Raw genomic sequence first — 22,382 nt, 5'->3', positions numbered from 1 at the left:
AGCTGATTCTCCATCACCTATTCCATTCAAGGAATAGATACCACACCTAAAGCCCTACTCATTTCAGAAGGAACCTCACATGTGGGGTCAATGGGAAAAAACAGCTACATCCATTCCCTGCACCCTGCATCAGTTCCAAAAGGACAGTAGTGGGAGTAGTTGTTCTTACTTGTGCACTTTTAAAGTAATTTATCATACATACTGTTTATAGGAAGCACTTGTGATGTATAGATTCGACCTTTCAAATTTATTAGCATTAGGGGCCTTTGGATATGGGAGGACATGTGAGTGTGTGTCAGAATGACTGAAGGGCACTGCTATCAATTGGTGGACCAGAACCAGTGAGGCTAAACAACTTGTAAGGCACGAGGCAACCCCTAACCCCACCCCCACCATGCCCACCGTAAACAACTATCCCTCCTAAAATGCCAATTGCATCCATTTTCTGGCCTTTTTCCGGTATGTATACAGGTGCACAGATTTACAACTTTAGAAGTAAATCTCTGGAGTCAAAACTGAAATCTTTCTACTAGAAATAAACACAGTCTACCACCTGAAAAACTACACCAAGCACCAGGTTTCATCAATGACTAGTACCTCTAGATGCTTTCAATTAGGACACTGCTAGTGTTTTATTTGTTTTCCTACATGAGTTACAGTTATATCAAGCTGTCCTCCTGCAGACTTTTTTTTTTTTTTTTTTTTTTTTTTTTGAGTCAGAGTTTCACTCTTGTTGCCCAGGCTGGAGTGCAATGGCCACAATCTCGGCTCACTACAACCTCCGCCTCCTGGGTTCAAGCAATTCTCCTGCCTCAGCCTCCCAAGTAGCTGGGATTACAGGTGGCCGCCACTACGCCCAGCTAATTTTTGTATTTTAGTAGAGATGGGGTTTCACCATGTTGGCCAGGCTGGTCTTGAACTCCTGACCTCAGGTGATCCGCCCACCTCGGCCTCCCAAAGTGCTGGGATTACAAGTGTGAGCCACTGTGCCTGGCCCATCCTGTAGACTTATTGTCTATGGAAATACGTGTCTCTTTGCAGACAGACCTGCCTCTTCCAAATTTAAAGACAGGCCCACGCTGAAGAGATGAAAACCTTAATTCTATAAATGGGGAAAGCTGTTATTGACCTTGTTAGCATTCCTACCAGGAGTTTGTTATGAAGTAATCAAAAAAAAAAAAAAAAGACCCTATGGCTTTATGGCAACCTTCATAATGAATGAGCTTGGGACCTTAATAGGAAATTCAAGAGTAGAAAGTTCTTCTGTACTTGTGCAATTCAGTCACTTTATCTATTAATAGTAGGTAATTATTAACCTAATGAACTGAGAAATTTGTACAAAGAAATTGTTACATTTGACCGGAGAAGGGTAAATGTTACCTTATACAAATACACAAATTACAGTTTCTTAATTTGTAATACCACATGAACTGAAATGCATGTGGAATAATATATTTCTGCATTATACTGCAAATCTGAGAGCTACATTTAAATGAAATAGGTAAGTTTTAGCAAATATATTCTCCATTTGGAATTGTGTTACAGTCTTGCTAATCCTCTCACTAATCAAAAGTTCATGTATCTTAAATTATTATTCTTTATTCCTAATATTTTTAACCTGTAATCTTAAGTACTTACTGAGATAACCAAGGGTCAGCTTTATAACTTTTCTGTAGTAGTGGGACCTGAGTTAAACTATCAAATATACCTCAGGTAATAAATATTATTTTACTCCAGAAATGTTTAAGTAATGGATTTGGGAGAGTGCTTTCAAATGACCCTAAGTATACACATTTCTTCCTGCTGTTCACATATGCTAAATGAAGGTCACTTATCAGAGAAATCCTGGAAACATTTTAAATTTGAATATAGATCAACTAAGGCTGTTATGTCACATATCAAAGCCACTGTTCTCTCTAGGGTCTAGGATTGTATTGAATATCTTTAACACAATTTTCAAATATAAATATGTGAAGGTTTCCTGCTGGTGGGTGTATTTCTGCTATATACTTCAAAATATTTTTAACATATATTCTTTTTTCCACTAGTTTCACGTTTATGATCAGGTCATACATAAAAAGCAAATAAATACGTGTGTGGTGATTCCATTGCCAATGTTGTTCAGATAATAATGTGTACATTGTATGGCCTAGTCAGTGAAAATGATAATCCTAAAAACTGCTATCTAATTCTCAACAATAACGGGAAATAATTGATCATACATACTGTTCTCCTCCTGCCATGTTCTACTGTAACAGCACACCTTTATGAAAAGGCACAACTAAGTCACAGCCTACTGTTTCCTACTGAGATGCTCTCCTACTGATATCTTTGCTGTGTGTCCACATGAGTCTGCACGGCTGCTCTGTCCATTTGGGACAAGGAGTGATCTTTAAGGGGCCGTTTAAGTGTGAAAAAGTTGGAAATAGAAACTCGATTTGCCGTCACTGTGAAACTCTTACAGCATGGAACATTTCATTCAGACAAAGTATTACATGGGTGCCAATGTATAAAATGCAGATAAAATGCTTTATGCTTTTATAAGCAGGGATAACGACTTCTGGAGGCACAAATTTCTCTGTACTCTTGTGGCTCAGCCAATAGCAAGCATATTAAATAGTAAGAATAATTTTGTTTTAAAATATAGACAGATCTTTTTTCATTTTTGTTGAAATTCATTTTTGTTGAAATATCTTAAGCTGATGGAGTGCTTTTGGGAGACTCTCAGTCTCCTCTTGTTTCCTAGCTTTCTGAAGCTCCTTTGGAGTTATACACTGCCACATTCAAACATGGGGTGGATGTTTTTAAACGTTACTTAGAGCAGATATAATGTTTATAGTTGATCATTTGAACACAAACCTGACTTTTTAGATAAGTTAACCCACATATACTCATGCTCTTGCTATCATTTATTAGAGTCTTGAATTATTTGTTCCTTTCCTTTCCTTTAATTCTTGGAGTAAGGTCCATATTCCTATTATATTATCTTGTTCTCATTTTAAGCAAGACTCTTTCAGTATACTTCTTTCATTTAGCCTATACCTCGCCTTCAATCAGAATTCCTACTGAAGAGGGCTCACACAGCTTGTCATAGCTATTTGCAAAATTGATTTATTTAGGTATCATTTTCAGAGCCAAAGTCTCGCTATCAAGAGTTTGACTAGTTGGGGCCGGGCGCGGTGGCTCACACCTGTAATCCCAGCTTTTTGGGAGGCCAAGGCGGGCAGATCACCTGAGGTCAGGAATTTGAGAGTAGCCTGGTCAACATGGCAAAGCCCTGTCTCTACTAAAAACACAAAAATATTAAGCAGGAGTGGTGGTGAGTGCCAGTAATCCCAGCCACTCAGGAGGCTGAGGCAGGAGAATCTCTTGAACCCAGGAGGTGGAGGTTGCCATGAGCCAAGATAATAGTGCCACCGCACTCCAGCCTAGGTGACAGAGCCAGACTCTGTCTCAAAAAAAAAAAAAGTTTGACTAGTTGGAACTTTTTATAGCAATTGCATGTTTTTTAAGATCCTCATTGCCCTATTATACCTAATCTATTTGATATGTAAGTTTAATACGTGGTTAATGCAAAACAGTTAGCTAATATACTATTTATGTTAAGCAAATGTATCACATAATTATCACAGACTCAGAAAATGGTTCTTGTGTGTGCTGTGTTGCCATAGAACCCTTTTGGTGTGTCTCTTTTTTGTATATTTCTCACTTAGGCTACCGAGGACAGAAGGGAGAAAGAGGTGAACCTGGAATTGGGCTGCCAGGGAGTCCGGGTCTTCCTGGGACTTCGGGTAAGAGTGATATTATCTTCACAACACAAGCAAGCCTTTATTTTTTTTTTTTTTTTTTTTTTTTTTTTTTTTTTTTGAGGCGGGTCTCGCTCCTGTCACCTGGATGAGTGCAGTGGCCAGATCTCAGCTCACTGCAGCTCCGCTTCCTGGGTTTTGCCATTCTCGCTGCCCTCACCTCCGAGTAGCTGGGCACTACAGGCGCCCGCACCTCGCCGGCTAGTTTTTGTATTTTTGGTAAGAGGATGGGGGTTCACTGTGGTTAGCCAGGATGGTCTCGATCCTCCTGACTCGTGATCCGCCCGTCTCCTCCCACCAAAGTGCTGGGATTACAGGCTTGAGCCACCGCGCCCGGCCAAGCAAGCCTTTAAAAATGAGAACCATGCTTCCCCCAGGGTCCTTATATGTCGAGTGATCCATGTTGGCTAGAGGGTGGGAGAGAGGAAGGGCCATATGTGATCTGCATTGTGACGGTTTTTTTTTTTTTTAATGTCATTAGCTCTGGGTTTGCCAGGTTCACCAGGTGCCCCAGGCCCCCAGGGCCCCCCAGGACCCGGTGGAAGATGTAACCCAGAAGACTGCCTCTATCCTGTGTCTCAGGCCCATCAGCGGACAGGTGGGAAATGAACACACCTGAAGAAGACTTGGTTCCTGGTGACACCTCCTTGCCATTGGAGCTATCTTAATACCATCAAACCCTCATCATCTGTGGGTTGCTTTTTTTTTTTTTTTTTTTTTTTTTTTTGGAGTAAGCCAGACATTAAAAGCAACCATTTGAATCCTATTCCTATAGCAATTGCAAATCAGCATTTTTTGATTTTTCCCAAATTCATTCCATATGTTTTGCTTTACAATTGCTATGATTTTTACTCAGAGTTTTATATGAAATATGCAAGTAAATCTTATCGTTAGTTCTTCTTCAAAAGGAAATTGGATCTTGTGACTTAGTAGACTGATGATGATATCCATTTTGTAGACTCATCAACATGTGGTTGGCCTTTGATTTCTGAATTTTAAAGTTTCAGACTTTAAGTTTTCTTGGTGTTTAAATTTACTATCATTGCTAAACATTTTGTCAACTTTTTTGATATAGTGCATTGCTCCTGTTGAATGTTTTTTGACTACTTTTATAACTTAAGAATTTTGTACCATCTACATCTATCCTACTTATGCAGAAAATAGGCAATAAGAACTTCATTTTACAACTTATGTTGTCAAAAAAAAAAAAAAGAAAGAAAAAACCGCAGGAAACTGTTTTATCAGGGAGCCCAAACACCCAGCATAGCCAACTACTGAGATGATTTTGTTAATTCTGTATAATGATCTCAATTCAAAGCAATCAGCACTGGCATGAATAAGTGCTGCATGAAAAGGGAGTATCAAATTCCAGTTGTGTATGAGTTCTGCAAAGAAAGCCTAATACTCTGTGGTCCCCTCACTCAGTTTCTCATTTTGGTAAACAGAAAGCTGTTTTCCCTACAAGGTGCTTGGTGGTGAAGCCACCAAGCTGTCTTCGGTACTCTTAAAGCTTCAATGGCCTAGCAAGATCTTTGGGCCCTTGTATCCATCATCCTTATGACCTCATCACCCTCAGACTTTAAGAAGCCACCATCAGAACAAAGGATGGGATACGTAACGAATGGACTCACTTGTCCTAGAAGATGGATGTGTAGTGTCAGCAAATGCATATTAAGAAGGTGAAACCCAAAAGCTCTTAAGGAGAATTATATTTCTCCAGAAGCTGCAGCAAGGGGTACAGCTCAACAAAGGAAAACCATAGGACCGAATATGCAACTAGTGCTCAGACCAAAGAGTTCACACCCACTCCCAAACCATGTCCTCTGAAAAGAAACAAAAATACAGTGATCATCGAATGACTAAACAGTCTTTCTATTGATTAGCTGTACATTCATTGAGGAACTGTTGATTGGCAGGCACTGATTCTCCAGAATAACTGGGCATGAGGATGTTGCAGAAGTTAGACAGTGGGTCCCACAGATTTGAGAACATGCCGCGAGAGCCTGCCAGCCACAGCAATCAGGACTCACTCCTCTTCAAGGAGCAGTGCAGATTTCAATTTGGCTAAAACAGGATGGGATGATTGCTTTTGTCTGTTAACTGCAAAATGAGTTTAGAAAAGCTAGCCCACTGAAGTTGGAAAAAGCTGTGAACAGAGTTGTGTCTGAGGAACATGCCTAATTTAAGGCAGGGTTTGTTCCAATGCATCCGTGATTTGAACCGGTTTTTCATTATAGATTAATGAACTGCTGGTCAGGTACTGTCTACAATGGCTGTGCATACCTACAACATTTTAGGTATTTCATATTGAATTATACTGTATATTTCAATTCCAAGTTTATTTATTTTATTTTCCAAGGTTATTTTATTTATTGTAAGCATTTTGACATTTTTTTTTCATTTTCTTTCTTGTGCAATACCTACAATGGTGCTGTGTTTTAAACTTACACAATTGGAACATACATATGTGTTTTCTTAGTAAAATGGTAATTTATCCCGAAAAAGTGTACATAGATCTAAAATTCGGTGCTATGTGTATATCTTGAGCTTTTAATTTGTTGAATTTCTAAACGCTTACAACTTATCTGCCACTCATATTAATTTACTTGAATTTGTCATAAAGCTAAACATTTTATATGTTTTCAAAGATTATTTTTTCATATTAAGAGGTTGTTTCTCTTTTTGCCTCTCTGCTAATTTAAAATATTTATTTGATCATTTTAATGTTTTCATGGACTTTTTTGCTGATGGTAATCAACTTTTTTTGTTTTTTTGGTTTTGAGTTGTTCCTTTCATAGACATAAAAAGACAATTCATTTTCTTGTTTTATTAACTGTTCATTTTTATTCTGCGAAATATGTCATGCATTCTTTCTTACAAATTGTGTATTTAGAAATCTTTCTACATACATTAATGCTTGATTCGTTAATTCTTATTTCAAGGTTTGGATTTATTCAGGTAACTTGATGGGATGGGTGATGCATATTACAAAGTGGACTTGTCACAATGATACAAACTCATTTTTTTGTAACTGGGAAATATGACTAAATTTGACATAACTAGAGAAACAGGCCCTGTTTCTCTAGTTATGTCAAGGTACATGGTACAAGCCTTTCTCACCCTACTCTATTATTTACCTTCAGATACTTTTTCCTGCCTCAGCTCTGTACACATGATATGCAACAAAGGGCAGCAAGAAGTGCTGGATCCACCTAATTTAACACCAAATGAAGTTGAGATTTGGCAATTGCCCAATTCCTTTAATAAAAAGAAAGTAAATTATTTGGGCCCCAAAGTAGGGTGGGAAATTTTCCTCTAAATGACTTAATGGTTGCCAAATCCCTTGTACCAATTTATTCCATTCCAAAACGTGTTTATTTCCACATAGATGTTAATGATGTGGGGAGAAGAATTATTCAATTTCATGAATTATCTCTTGTTTGCACTCCAGAAAACAACATACGTGTTTAAATACAAAATAATTATGGCTCATGACGACAATTAATATTAAAACTGTGATTTCCATTACAAGTATGTTTGAATTCCAATCTTATATTTTATACCAAGCTCAAAACACTTCCAGATAGAAGTCTTTCTATGCCAAGATTAAAGTATGACTTCAATTAATATTTATGGCCTTTGGAATCCAAAGAAAAACAGAAGAATAATTCATGAATTTGTTCATTGTTCTTTCCAGCTGAAAACATTAACCATTACTTCTAACCATAACACAAACACAGCAAGTTTTAACCTTTTAACCTTTTCACTTTGCGATCAAAGTAACCCTATAAGTTTATTTCCCTATTTCGTGATATTGTTTAAACTTTAAAATTTTAGTCACTTAAAGAACTTAAGCAATTATATTAAAATATGTTGTCTGTGAAAATGATCATTTGATATTTGGCTTATAAAGTAATTTTTATCAATCTGTTTTATGAGTTAGGTAAGATTTATTAACCTTTCTGCAGTCTCTCTCGTCTGTTGGGAACCTGTGATATACCTCCATTTGTCCACAAGATGGTGTTTAAAGCAATTTGTTCAGAAGAACTGAACAAACTAACAGAAATACAAGGCTGCGAACAGTTTAGTGGACAACTAAATCAGACTCTTGCCTTTGCACTTTTTCTTTTTTACTTTTGTAGATAATATTTGTAGGTAATTTTTGTTAATTTGTTTTAATTTATGTTTTTCCTCATATTAAGCATCTTTATGAAACAGGCACAGTACTCTTTGGTTTGTTGACTGTTTTGATTTTATTTCTTTAGTGGATATGTATGTACTTATACACTTAGTTAACATGCAGATTAACTATTCATAACTGTTTATATACCACTTTCATATTTTAGTGATCAATATGAAGACAGCTAAATAATTATCCTACCTTTTAGACAGGACAGATACTCTTTCAACAGACAAGAAAAAAGATTTAGCTTATCACAAGAAGTAGACAATTTATAAAACTACACAATGTCTGAACTCTATATTGTTCAGTGTACTTAAAATTTTACAATTAGATTTGTATAATGTTTATATTTTTCTAGACTACATCACTATTTACAAAAGTACGATTAGGAACACCGTTTCTTTTTTTAAGTACCATTTTTATTTTCCTAAGACTAATAATACACTGGGATTGGGAATTTCTCAGTTAAGTGTTTTGCTGAAGTTGTTTTAATGGATACTCAGAAGAGTTTTGCAGATTTGTCCATTGCTTTTGTTCTTATTTTTCACATTTGTCTGTATCTACCTTCTGAAGACACACAAGTGTTTACTGTCACGGTTTCCCAGCGTTATTTCTTAATACTTGAGTGTTGACGCATTTTTGTACCATCCCCCTTTTGTACCATCTCTGCTCACATAGATTATGCAGGCTTTGAAGAGGAGGAGATGCAGAAGAGAATTGAATTTGTATCTTGTATGCCTACATAATTCAAAGTGTCTTAGAACGTTGAATAGTGTTGATTTATTAGTTGGCTGGTAAAGGTAGCATTAATTATGTTAAATTTGTTCAACTACTAAAAGTCTCAGACAATAGGACAAATGAGTGTCATCATTTTTATTGTGTGGCATACCTGGAGCTAAAATTCAAACGTTTTACTCAACAAAATCATGCTAGAGTAACTGATCAATTTGGTTAAATTGGATGAAAAACCAAGTGAACACAGAGAAAACTCATCTAGACAAGTAGACCCAGCACAACAAAACTTTGCCTAAAAGATAAGACAAGCTTATAAGACCAAAGCTAAGTCTAAGAAAATCTAAGTGGAAAAAAAAATTGCAAGTTCAGATCCAGTAGCAAGTGATGTGGTACAACTGGAGGAGTTACTTATTTGCTTCATGAATTTGTCAAAAGTGAATACTAATAAAGTGGGAGGCTTCACTAAATGAGGGGGTAAATAAGATTTAAGTTCATCAGAAATGTGTGTATTGTGTGACCATACTAAGCTTCTGGGTGTAAGTAAAGATGCTGGCTATTTTACAACTTTTTATTTTATTGTGTTATGTAAAGTACATTTTGGGGATAAATGTTTCTCAGCGCATTAATGTCTTTAAATTCAGGTTGTATTGGACATATTTTACAACTATTTATTTTTAAATAACATTTAGGGTGTGTTTTCCCCCATTTTGTTTGTTCTCTATCTTACCTCATCAAACTCTTTAAGGTTTAATTGAATATACTCATGTTAAGTGCAATGGCACTAGTTTTATTCAAAATCCCACATGGGCGTAATGCTTTGAGGTCTTGATTCCTACGTGTTCATTATGCATAATGAACTTGTCACCTGTCTCAGCAATAAAGGATCTGACCCTATGTCAAGGAAATCTAAGGTGCAATTATTAAGGCCATATCTACTCTTCATCACTTGCCATGGCTGAAGCTCCACACTTCAGTCCGTTCTGTTTGGTGTCAACCATGGGGGTGCTCCAGAAGCACTCTTGGCTAACCATGAGCCCCACAGGTGTCCAAGGAACCTTAATTGGTCTATTGCAGGGTTCATGTTTATACCATCATTATAGTTTTCTTTGTCACATGAATAAGCTTTCAAGCTCAGCTTGAAATAATCAAGTTTGTCACCCATCTCCCTGGGTTCATAAAAGCCTAGTTCATAAAAACCCTAGTCTAATTATTTCAGATGAGAATTATAAACAGAAACAAAAGCCAGAAAACAGGCAGTCCTTTGGGACTTTTGTCCCCCAGAGTGATCATCTCACTAAAATCATGTGAGACTTTTTGCTATAGAGGTCCCTGAGGGAGATAAGAAATAACACAATTAACTTTTCTCATCCATAGAAGCTTTTACACCATGAGTGATAAGGCAATAGGCAATAAGTAGTTAAATACATAGCAGGTTTTCTTAACGGAAATTAATTACATCAAAACGTGCCAGAGGATTTATATGTTTACTTATACCGGGTAATAACTTACATAGTTCTTAACTATTCCTATCTTCAGGCCCCCTTTGGATAAATTAACTAGGTGCTCTAAAGAATATTGTTGTCTTTTCACACACATATTTTCAACTTAGAGACAAAATGGAATTTCAAATATATCTCAGAAAGAGAAGCAGTTTGTTGGAGACAGTTTCCCTCACTTGTTCTTTCTCCAGCTATGTTTTGATATCTTGGAGTCAAGAGTAATTTGTGAAGGCATGTTAAGCAGAGAGTTAGCATGAATTGCCATTTATTAAAACTAAAAGTAATTTTCAGTTAGCAGCATCCTCTTCCTGATAGCCAGATCAATCAAATATGTTACACTTCCTCTCGTTGATCATTCAAAGAGCACTTGAGCATGTGTATTTACAGACAGGCATTACTACAGTCAGCCCATTTTGATTTAATAGTTCCTCAGTCATAGGTACTTCATACTGTCATGTCCTGGATCACAACTCACTAAAGAAGACTGCACAATTGAAAAGTATTTATTTTACTTTGTACAAAAGGACTTGACCTATATTTATTGAACACAAGTATTCTTTTTAAAAAAGATAATTAAAATCATTTATGTCAGTCACCCCTCTATAAACAGCAAAGTTTGCTAGTATTTTTTCCTTAATACTGAGTTTTCACTCCTTTTGTCAGGCTACCAGCAATATTTTAAAGTAATTTTCTTGATATTTGGAAATCAGTATTTCTATTGGTTTTCCACCTATGTTGATTTACTTAGTTTTTTTTAGAGACAGGGTCTTGTTCTGTCGCCCAGGCTAGAGTGCAGTGGCATGATCATAGCTAACCATGGCTTCAAATTCCTGGTCTCAAGCGATCCTCCAACCTCAGCCTCCCGAGTAATTGGGACTTCAGGCGCTCACTACCATGCCTGGCTAATGTTTTAATTTGTTTTTATTTTTGTAGAGACGGGAGACTCACCATCTTGCCCAGGCTGGTCTGGAACTCCTGGGTTCAAGCTATCCTCCCACCTTGGCCTTTCAAAGTGTTGGGATTACAGGTGTGAGCCACCATGCCCGGCCTTGGTTTACTTTTAAACTCAGAGACTATATCTCAGAAACACTATAATCACCAAAAACTTTTAAAAATACAATACAGGTGATCTTCTAAAGCAGGAATTTATATTAAGCTTATTTCAGGTGGCAAATCAGATTTTACTAATGATGTTTAAGAACAACAATCTTGGTTCAGTCAGCTTGAAATACAAAGTATCTAAATAATAAAATCAATCACCTATCCTGATATGACTGCTCATTCATACTCTTCTGCTGTGCAGAAGCCAATTACCCAAAACCATGCCAGCGAATTTATGTGCTCAATCAGCCTAGGAAGTGATTTGCATAGTTCTTAACCAACATGTCAGATATTTGGGTTTTTTTTTTTTTTTTTTTTGAGACGGAGTCTCGCTCTGTCACCTAGGCTGGAGTGCTGTGGCTGGATCTCAGCTCACTGCAAGCTCCGCCTCCCAGGTTCACGCCATTCTCCTGCCTCAGCCTCCCGGGTAGCTGGGACTACAGGCGCCGCCACCTCTCCCGGCTAGTTTTTTGTAGTTTTTTTTTAGTAGGGATGGGGTTTCACCGTATTAGCCAGGATGGTCTCGATCTCCTGACCTCGTGATCCGTCCGTCTCGGCCTCCCAAAGTGCTGGGATTACAGGCTTGAGCCACCACGCCCGGCCATTTGGGTTGAAAATCATATCATACTGCCATAGAAGCACTGGCTAGAAATAAATCAGGAATCATTTGCCCTTAATTAACATGCCAGGTTCGAACCAACTTTATTTATTTACACTCTTCTCTCTCAGTGAGTGCTCTAGTTGCCACTAAGTCCAACTTTCAAAAATATCTCAGAGAGGATTTGAGATTTCTGTTTTGCTAGAGAGACATACTTGGTCAGATTCAACATTTATCAACTCTCTTTCATGGAGAGAATTTGCTGGGGGCTTTTCCTTACAATTTCTAAGTCAAGTATCTTCTGCTTCTGTAAACTACTTCACTTAACTGAAATTTATAACGAATCATTCCTGCCATTTGGAATGTGGTAGTTTTGCATCATCTGTTTCTAAGTGGTTGTTTCCAATGTTGCTGACTGTATCTGTGGAGCTTGTTGTACAACTTTTACATAACCAGGTTTGTAAAACAGCTGAGTGAACTGTTGACATTTTATTTTTTTAATTGTCTTATGAATATTATAAAACTTAGAAACGTTTGATTATCTAATTTTTCTTTTATTGTATTTGATTATGTCACTGTATTTAAAATAAAAGCACTTTGGTGAAAGGATAATTTCTATCCATTTATTTCATTATGTGTCACAGCTCCTGAAAAAGTTTGCCTTTTTTTGTATTGTTTTATGGAGCTATAACAGAGACCTTTATTTTCAAAATCATGGTTGAAAAAAGGGAAAGAACATTCTTTCAGTCTATGTAAATAGCACTGATCTATATGGCAAATAATCTTCTTAAGCAAAATTCATGCTAGAAGCATAAAACTAGATGCTGTAAGCAGTTTTAAAGAAATCCAAATACAGATTACATAATGATTGATTTAACCAAACAACTAGGACTAGAATTTTTAAATGTATAAAAGTACACATGAGAAAAAAATATATAAGTATTATATTAGGGCTCACTCTCCTTTGACTTGACAGAATTTAGTTCCATAAACTAAAGATACTATGTTAAGCTATTGTTCTATGCCCCAGCACAGGTTACTCATAGGCTCTGTGATATAAAATGAATATATTAAGTCTGTTGGATAGTTAAGTAGATGTTAATGAAACAGCAAGTCAATATGATTACATAAATAATAATAAAGTGCTTAAGTGGTCAGGAAATACTTGTTAAGAATACAGTGCTTTAGCTGAGCTGCCTTAATAAAATTTACAAAAAATGGTGAAACATAAATCATGTTTGCAATAAAGTTCTGAGTAGGAGGGAGCTAACAAACCACTGGAATGAACTCAGTGGTTCTTAACCTAGAAATAAAGCAAGGCTAGACTTAAAAGAGTCCACGAAATCTCTGAACTACTATACAAAAATATAGATGCATATGCAGCTGCACATCTTTCTAGGGAATTAACATTTCAAAAAGGTCCATGAAGCTCTCCCTATACACACTAAAACACACACACACACACACACACACATCTGTCACAGGGTAACACCCTCTGTGGAACAGCTTTTTTAATTACTCTATGTAGAAAAAACACTAATATTATAAACATACACCTATAGAACCAGTAGTTAAGTAATGTTTAATGTATCTAAATAAGCTCAGTGACTTCTTTTCATTGAACATGATTATTTATAAGAAAACATGCAAGAGATTAAGAAACCATATTTATTTCTTCTTTGGTACAACCAGAGATGTTACCTCAAACCTTTAAAATAAATAATCTCATCAATAAAATTTACGAATGCCAGAGTATTAAAATTATTTCTTTGCTTTCACATAGAAGCAGTCAAAATATTAACAGGTTTGGGGTACAGTACATACAGTTCAACAAAATTCAGGCTGGAGAAGAAAACCAATATGTGACATAAGGAAATCATTTTGGGCGATGTAGCCCTTTCTTACTCCAGAGACAGCACATCGATGGGATTTTAAGCACCAATTCTATTGAATGTAGTGGGGTTTTTTTCATAACTAGTCTAGTAATCCTCTATCTAACTGAAACAATAATCTGAGAACAACATCTAAATGAAAATAATTACTGCAACTGAGGTAAACCAAACAGTTGTTTTTGTTTATTGGCACAGTGGCCCGCGATAAGACACATAGGTATAGCACACTAAAGCTCAAGATCCTGGGAACAGGAGTATAAATTTATTCAAGGGACGTGTTTGGTTTTCTTTTTTTTTTTTTTTTTTTAACTGATGACTCTGCTGTCTTTCCTCCAAGGGAAAGGAAAGAGAACTTACTGAATAGCACCATTCTTCTAAATGTGATTGTCAAGTAGGACTTCCGTAATCATGCTGAAGGTAATATATTTTAATCATGCTGACGGTAATCATCTTTGCCCCAGCTTTGGGTGGTGTTTCTCCCCCAAGCTCCTTCTCCAGGCGTGGTTCATGCAGAGAGTCATGCAGCACTAAGCCTTTCACGGGTCAGGCCCTTTGCTAAATGCTCGCTGACCAGCCTGCATGGTGCAGGAGGCTGGCTCACAGAAACCGGGAAGCCCAGGAGGTCCCGGGGGTCCAGGCACGCCAGGAATTCCTGCCACCCCGGGGGGGCCTCGTTCACCGTCTCGGCCATTTCTCCCATAGCTGGCAGGGCCTGGGTCACCTGAAACACACGGAAGATTGCACATGTGAGCAGGAGAATCCTCATCAATGCAAACTGGCAGAGGGCACTGGACCCTCACAGCGCAGCAGTGCTCAGATAAGGGGCTTAACAAATGCTTTTGGAAACGATGGATGATGATGGTGATGATTGGTGATGAAGATGATGATGATGATAATAAGATCCCTTCCTTGGACTTGGGTTTTCATGGAAATAAAAAGTAGAAAGAGACCTTAGTGTCTCTAACCCACATTTCCATCAGTAGAGCGGCACTGTGCACCATGGTAGCCTCCAGCCACAGGTGTCTATTGAGCGCTGAAATGTGATGAGGCCAAATGGAGATGAACTAAATATCAAACACACCTGGATTTTAAAGACTTCATATGCAAAAAAATGTAAAATAGTTCATTAAAAAGTTTTGTGTCTATTACATGATGAAATGATCTTTTGCACACAGTGGGTTAGGTAAACTATATTGTTAAAACTAATGTCACTTGATTATTTTTACCTTTTTCATGTGGCTACTTGATTTAAAATCATACATGCAACTCACATTTGTGGCTCACATTGTATTTCTTTTGAATGCAAGTAGCAGTATTCCTTACTTCTAATAATTGAGCAACATCTGGTCAGGGAGAAGTATAGTTTAGTGGTTAAAAACACAGGTTTTAGAGACAAATAGCTTTACATTCCAGCCCTATCATTTATGAATAATGTGACATTAGCAAGTCACTAATCTCTCAGTTTCTTCATCTACAAGATGCTATAATGTCTTCTTAATAATTAAATTCAGGCCAGGTGCAGTGGCTCACGCCTGTAATCCCAGCACTTTGGGAGGCCAAGGTGGGCGGATCACTTGAGGTCAGGAGTTCGAGACCAGCCTGGCCAAAATGGTGAAACCTCATCTCTACTAAAAATATGAAAAAATTAGCCAGGCATGGTGGTGTATGCCTGTAGTCCCACCTATTTGGGAGGCTGAGGCAGGAGAATTACTTGCACCCAGGAGGCAGAGGTTGCAGTGAGCCGAGATCGCACCACTGCACTCCAGCCTGGGCGACAGAACAAGACTTCATCTTAAAAATAAAAATAATAATAACAATTAAATTCTACAATTGAAAGCACCTGATAAATAGGGGCTATTATTATAATTATTGAGATATTGATTAATGTCTTTTAGAAGGCTGTGCCACGTGCCCTACAAAATTTCATGCTATTTTTCTCATGAAGAGTGACCCCAACATGAACTTTGCCATAGCAGGTTCTTTGGGGGACATTTCTTGCTTGTCTTCCTTTTGTCATGTTTAAGGGTTGTATGTTGCCCTCAATGGGGCACACTCTCTGAGGCACAGCACCCCATAACAAAGAGGAATATCTGCTGAATGTTTACCGCAATGCACCAGCAGCACTTTCACACAATTATTGCAAAAGTGGTGATGAGAAATCGTGTAAAACAAACTGTGTATGCCAAAATAATATAGGGATCCTCATTCCATCTCAGCCATCTTAACTTGGTCTTTCAGCCAAAAAGCTGGAAGCCAAATCTACATGCTCAACTACATATTTGCTTATATTTGGTTACTTTCCTTCTTTCTCTGTGGTTTTTACTTTTCTTTTTCTATTTGAGTAGTCTTATTACATGTCTTTTGTTGGTCTTACTATAGTAATATGGTCTTATTCAGTGGTCTTATTACATATATCTCACATACTTTTAGAAAGAAGGTAGGTCAGAGATCTCATTTTACATAACATCTCATTCTTCCTCTGCTGCATACACTTCGATCCACACAAAGCAATGTCATAGGGCAATATATTAATAAGTTTTAAGGGGGAATAATTATCTTTGAATAATTATCCATCTCGAAGCTATAGATAAACAGAGATATAAGTCATTTTCCCTAATTTACCCCATACACTTTCATTCAACTATACCTAGTTAGTATGAAGCAAACCATTATGTGTTTCCTTTTCATGATGAGGCCCCTGAGAAAGCGTCTCCCTAATCCCCAGCATCTGTAGATAAAGCTGTAGCAGAACGATGCCTTCAGCAGCACCTGTTAAGATCCTTAACACCAGATGCAGTTAAAGGTGAAGTTGGTTTTTTTAAGGTTTAAAAGATGAGCCAGATCTAAATCTGATTTTCATGCACCTTATCAGTAGGAATGCCCCCACTGAGACACACCAGGTGTGCCTTTAAATCAAATCAAGTTTAGGAGAGGGAAATGCTCAGAGAAGAGGTAGAAAACCAAATGAGCACAGGGGCTGGGATGGCCATTTAGACCAGGGGTGGGCAAACTTCAGCTCATGAGCTAAATCCTGTTTTTGTAAATAGTTTTATTAGAACACAACCATGGTCATTTGTTTACATATTGTCTATGGCTGCTTTGGCATACCAGGGCAGAGTTGAGTAGCTGCAATACGGTGCCCATAGCCAAATAATCTGATCCTTCACAAATAAAGTTTGCTGATCCCTGATGTTATAAAGAAATGAGCCTGGATTAAGAAATTCCCCCACTGTTTTTATGAGATGGAAACGTAAAGTACAAATGCAATGAAATTTGGCCACTAATATTCCACATAAGTGTTGGGGAGACCAAAGGGAGGAGTGAGGCCTGTGGTGAGATGGAAAGTGGATGCAGGCAGCAGCTCTTCTCCAGCTAACAGCTGCCATCGGGGAATACAGGCCAGTGTTGCCAGAACTTCTGATAATTTTCAAGAGAAGCCAGGAAGCTGGGATTTTAAATAAATATCTCCCAATGTTTAAATGTTAGCAACCAATTCAATTTTTTCAACATTTGTAGAGCCAACCAAAAACCTTAAGTTTAAGAGAATTCACTCTCTAATACACAAACAATATTAAAAGCAGAAGGATAGCTTTTAGATTTTCACGTTTGGTTCCCCATCAACACACTCCAGGAGAAGTTTTCTTTTCTTTTTTACCTTGCTGAGTTTATTCCAAATTTCTGCTTATCCTCTGAGGGAACAGTTGCCGAAGCCATCCTGTCTACCCTTGATTTATTTTATGAAACGTGCATCTCATCCAATTCTGCCTTTGCCAAATGCAGCAATTTACCCTTGGGAGCTTTGGATGATGTCATCATCATCATCGCCAACGTGTAATGAGAATGCTTTCTCGTTTCCATGTGCCATACACTATGCTCATTATTGAGCCCATTTTTCTCAAGTATAAACTGAGAGTTAGAAAGATCAAATAATTGTCCATAGTCATATAGCTAGAAATGAAGACCCTTAGCCACTGTACTAATCTAACTGCATTTTCCCACCTATTGATTTTTTAACTCTGTGGAAGGGTGTGGAGGTGTGTGGCAGGGTGTGTGTGTGTATTGTCATTGTTTTGTTTGTTTGTTTTTAATTCCTTGAGCCCGAGTTGACCAGGAAGTAGAGAGAGGCACAAAAACAAAGAGCAGTATTGATTTTGTAGAGCTCTAATGATCACAAGAAACTAAGATATTTTTCTGAAGTTTTGCCCTGTAGAAATACCAGAGAAAAAAACAGCCTTAACATAGCAGATTGTCAGGCTCTGGAGAGTCCTGATCCAGGGCCTTTGCTCTCATGGATGTTCTGAACTATGTGGGAGCCTCAGTTGGGTGTCACTATGTCCACAGTCCACATCACTCAAAAAGTGAAGCTGACTCATAATAACTGTTCACAATATGGGCATAAATGGTTAGTCCAGCAGCTCCATTAATGAATATCTACCAACTGCTTTGTAACTCTTTAGAAAGAGAAAGCGTGGATCTCAAGTGTTATTCTGCTCTGCTTGCCTCATGTGTGTGATGCTTACACTAACTGCCTAATGATTACATGGTTTTCTGAAATGTCAAGGACCTATAAAAATGTTGAATGTTCCCAATACAAAGAAATGATAAATGTTTGAGATGATGGATAGACTAATTACCCTAATCTGGTCATTATATAATATTTCCATTGAAACATCACTACATATCCCATAAATATGTGTAACTATTATATGTCAATTAAAATAAAATATTTAGAAATGTTATTGCCAAACATTTCATGTTTTATTATTATTATTATTTATTTAAGAAATGAGTATCTATATCATTCTCTATAAAACCACTAGAGGGTAGTCAAGTTTCACTGATGGAAGCCAATCCTGGCTGGCTCATTCTGGAGGCAGCCCCTTACCTAATACATGCTATGGAATAAAAGGGACTGTGTATACAGTAAAAAAATAAAATCAAATAAAGTGAATAATTTTCACATTAAATAGGGTATTTCATAATTAATCCACTGGTTATGTAGACTTTTTTATGTACCAGGACTTTCTTACATTTCTTGAGCTTAATGTTGTGGTATTTGACAAAGCAGTATATGTTTAAGGAATTGTAAATTGGTTTATGTAAGGCCCAGCAACCAAATAAAACCGCTGCAGCAATGGAAATTGAATAATTAGGTACCGAAAAACTTAGCCCAGAACTGAATGTGTGCATGTGTATTTTTCCACTCAATAGTCTCAAGCAAAGCTCACCTTTCTGCAGACTTTGCACAAGAAAAACAAATATTCTTATAACCTACTATAGCCCTGCACAAAGCCAGCTATAACTTCCATGTCCAAGAGGCAAAAAGCATCTCAGCTCAATCTCAGCTCACAAGTCACCTTCCTGGTGTTCACATTCAAATGATTTGTCATTTATGTTTTGCCCTAGTGAGTGCACAAAGAGGAAATCAGGACTCATTATTGTTAATAAATATGTTCCTTTAAAATTCTCAGAGTGATGAGGAACTAGTCCCAAATGGGCAAGTTTGGTGACAGCAAACAGAGAGAGGTCTATAAGACAACCAACCAAGCAATAACACTGGCTGACCTGTGGCACAAAACTGAAGGTAGGGGAGACTAAAGTTCCAGGGATTGCTAATGTGATCCACGTAGCTCTGCAAGAGAGTCAGAGAAAGAAGCAAGACACCCAGCAGTTATGGGACATGCCCAATTCACATGTCTAGGTTGCAAAGAAAAACTAATCATATGATTGGACAGTCAGCCAATCATTCTGTCCACTTTGTGAACACAGACTCAGGAAGCATGAATATGTCCTGTTATTACCTGAGAGACTTTTGTCAGGATATGAATTTAAGAGTATATTTTCTCAAATACATTATGAAAAAGGAAGCAACAATAATAATAACAGTTAAATTTGCAGAGTGTCTGTTTGCCATATGCCAGGCACTGTTCTAAGAGCTTTACATGTATTAACATGTGCATATATGCTCTAAATACAAGGTAGGCATGGTGATTTCCATTCACAAAAGAGGAAACTGAAGCACTTCGAGGTAAAAGAACAGTGCATAAGCCCCTGGCAGCCTGGCTCCATGTCTGCACTTCTTAATTATTTGCCCAGCCTACTCCTGGCTGTGAGAAACAAACTAGATTGTGTATGTGTACTTTTTAAACAACAAAGCACTGTAGCCAAAATAATCATCAATGTAATGGTTATAATAATAACCTGTGTTCCATAACAAGCAATGTAGCATTATGTCTCTACAGGGCATGCAATACTTAACACTGAACAGAGATAGAGCATTGGAGAGGGGAGACAGGGAATTAAAACTGTTCAGAAAGAATACAGGAACTCTAACAACTGATAGAAAATGATATTAGTTACATCGTAAAAAAATATGTTAAATGCCTTAGCACAAAGAATGATCCAACTATCTTTTTTTTTTATTCAGGAGGATTTGAGCCCCAAATCCAACAATAGAAACAACAAAGAAGGTTACAGAATATGCTGTTCTGCAGGTTCTTTCTTTTTTTTTTTTTTTTAGGTTCTTTCTTTTAGGTAAGATGTGTATTTATCTAGAAGGTTCCAGACAAATCCCTGCACAGAAGCTGGTTGAAGGTCCCTCAGGCCTTAAAGTCCTATTAATAATATGTTTGCAAGAGATCAGAAATCACATTCCTAGACACATTCAAGCTCTACCAAGAAATAAAAAGCAGTCTAGCCTCAGTGGACAATTAAGTAGTGAAATGATGTACTGCTACCCAGTACTTTGCATTTGTGATTTGGAGTTGAAGTAGACTTTCATGGAGAGAAGGTCTGAGGCATCGGGGTGGTGCTGATTTAGAGAAAAGTAATATATTACTGCTGATCAAGAGCAAGAGAAAAAAGCTGCAAGGGCTGAACTGGGGTCCAGCTTTGCCCTCAGCTCTCCTTGATCCACCTTAAAAAGCAAAAAGTGGACTTGCTATATTAATAATAGTACCAACAGCCAACATTTCTTGAGCACCTACTGTAGCCAGGAACTGTCTTAAGCAATTTACATGGATTAAGTTTCTTTATTTCTCAGAAATACACTATCAGAGAGGTGTCCTTCTTATCACTGTTTTGTAAATGGGAGAACTGAGGTGCAGAGAAATTAAGTAACATGCCCAATGTCATAAAGTTAGTTAGTGGCAGAGTCAAATGTGAACCTGGGATGTCTGAATTGTAGAAGCCACTCTTCAAACAGCCCACTTTCAGGTACTAGCTTTAAGGGAGGAATGACCCAAAAAGCTCTTGTCAGGAACTTGACTGACTTGAGCATATGCATGGTGTCAACAAGAGAACATGGGCCGACCTTGAAACCCAAGCCCTCAGCTGGTGCTTTCACCTGTGTGCTGCACGAGGCCACTGCGCCAAAGCGCAGAAAACGACCCAGCAGCAGACCCCTCTTCTCTGGCGTCTGTGCTTTTGAAAGTTAGCCTATATTCCTGAAAAATAATCTGGAACTCAGATTTTTCCCTAAACAATGTCAGATATCCTCTCAATTAAAAGGTTGCAAAAAGTCCAAAAAAGGAAGGCTACCGAGGTTGAGATATAAGTAACCATAACAAGGAAATCAAGAAAGAAGAGTAAGCTGGGAGGTGAGAAGGATGGGAGACAATCAGAGCTGATGGGGAGAGAGCAAAGTGAGAGGAGGGGAGAGATCAGAGGAGGGCGACGATTTTGGAGGTGATCCTAGGAAAGGAGGGGCAAGGACCGACCAAAGGAAGAAAGGAAAATGAAAACAGAAAGGACAGGTATTAAGAGTCCCCTGGAAAAGGGAGTGCACAAAATGTTTTAACAATTCAGATTTAAGATCAAATCCAAGATCAGCTGAAATTAATCATTTTGTTTATAAGCGATCCCAGGGAGGGCTGCAGATAATGATCTTGTCCTGCCTCACAATTTGCTCACACGTGGATGGTCTGATGTTCTAAAAAGCAATCAGGGAAGCCCCTGTGGCTGGGCGCCCCGTTTGCGCCCCCATCAACCTGGCTCCTGAAAAAGGTTTACTGCAGATGGGAGATAATGTGCTCCTGACAGTCTGGGACACAGCACACATGGAGCTGATCTTCCTCCATCTTCTCATCTTTACATTGAAAATGTGGCTTACCAACAGGTTTTTTTCAAAGTAAGAATCCCTAGAAACCAGAATACATTTTCAATAAAGGAAAATGTTGCCAATAGTGCAAGTCACTGGTTCAAGAACTGTTAAGTGATTTGTCAATAAAACGAGAAAAGAAGTTATAAGGCTATCTCATAAATATATAGATAGTTAAGTAAATTGTGATGATAATATGATATTAGCCTCAAAACTTCCTATTCCTACCACTGGTGACAGAGACAAGCACCTTTAGTAAATTCTATTTCCTTTTCCTCTCCTCTAAACACCAATCAATGAATCCAAGCTTTACCACATATTAAAATCTTCTCTAAATCCCATTTAAGCCAGATTTTCCCTTCATTTCTAATCATAAATCTTCCATTTCCAATTATAAAAATTTATCAATTTGTGAAAACATTTTGACGAGCCCATGAATCAGTTTTAGAAAGGCAGTGTTTGAGTTATCT

The 22,382-nt window shown here is 37.7% G+C and overlaps 2 protein-coding genes across 2 annotated transcripts in view; one reads left to right on the top strand and one right to left on the bottom strand.

Moving 5' to 3' along the window:
- Positions 1-5,005, top strand: part of COL19A1 (collagen type XIX alpha 1 chain) — a 342,793-nt gene extending 337,788 nt beyond the window's left edge. The window contains 2 exon segments of the mRNA XM_017859765.1: positions 3,714-3,791; positions 4,288-5,005. Coding sequence (XP_017715254.1) covers positions 3,714-3,791; positions 4,288-4,415 — 206 coding nt within the window. The 3' untranslated portion in view covers positions 4,416-5,005.
- Positions 5,006-13,576: 8,571 nt separating this feature from the next.
- The window catches only part of COL9A1 (collagen type IX alpha 1 chain), a 151,058-nt gene continuing 142,252 nt past the window's right edge, over positions 13,577-22,382 (bottom strand). The window contains 1 exon segment of the mRNA XM_017859764.1: positions 13,577-14,535. Within this exon segment, the coding sequence (XP_017715253.1) occupies positions 14,351-14,535 (185 nt within the window). The 3' untranslated portion in view covers positions 13,577-14,350.

The sequence above is a fragment of the Rhinopithecus bieti genome, unplaced genomic scaffold (genome assembly GCF_001698545.2).
Source record: "Rhinopithecus bieti isolate Rb0 unplaced genomic scaffold, ASM169854v2 scaffold_50350, whole genome shotgun sequence".
NCBI lineage: Eukaryota > Metazoa > Chordata > Mammalia > Primates > Cercopithecidae > Rhinopithecus > Rhinopithecus bieti.
Note: the sequence above shows the minus strand (reverse complement) of the source record. Positions and strands in the feature narration are given on the sequence as shown.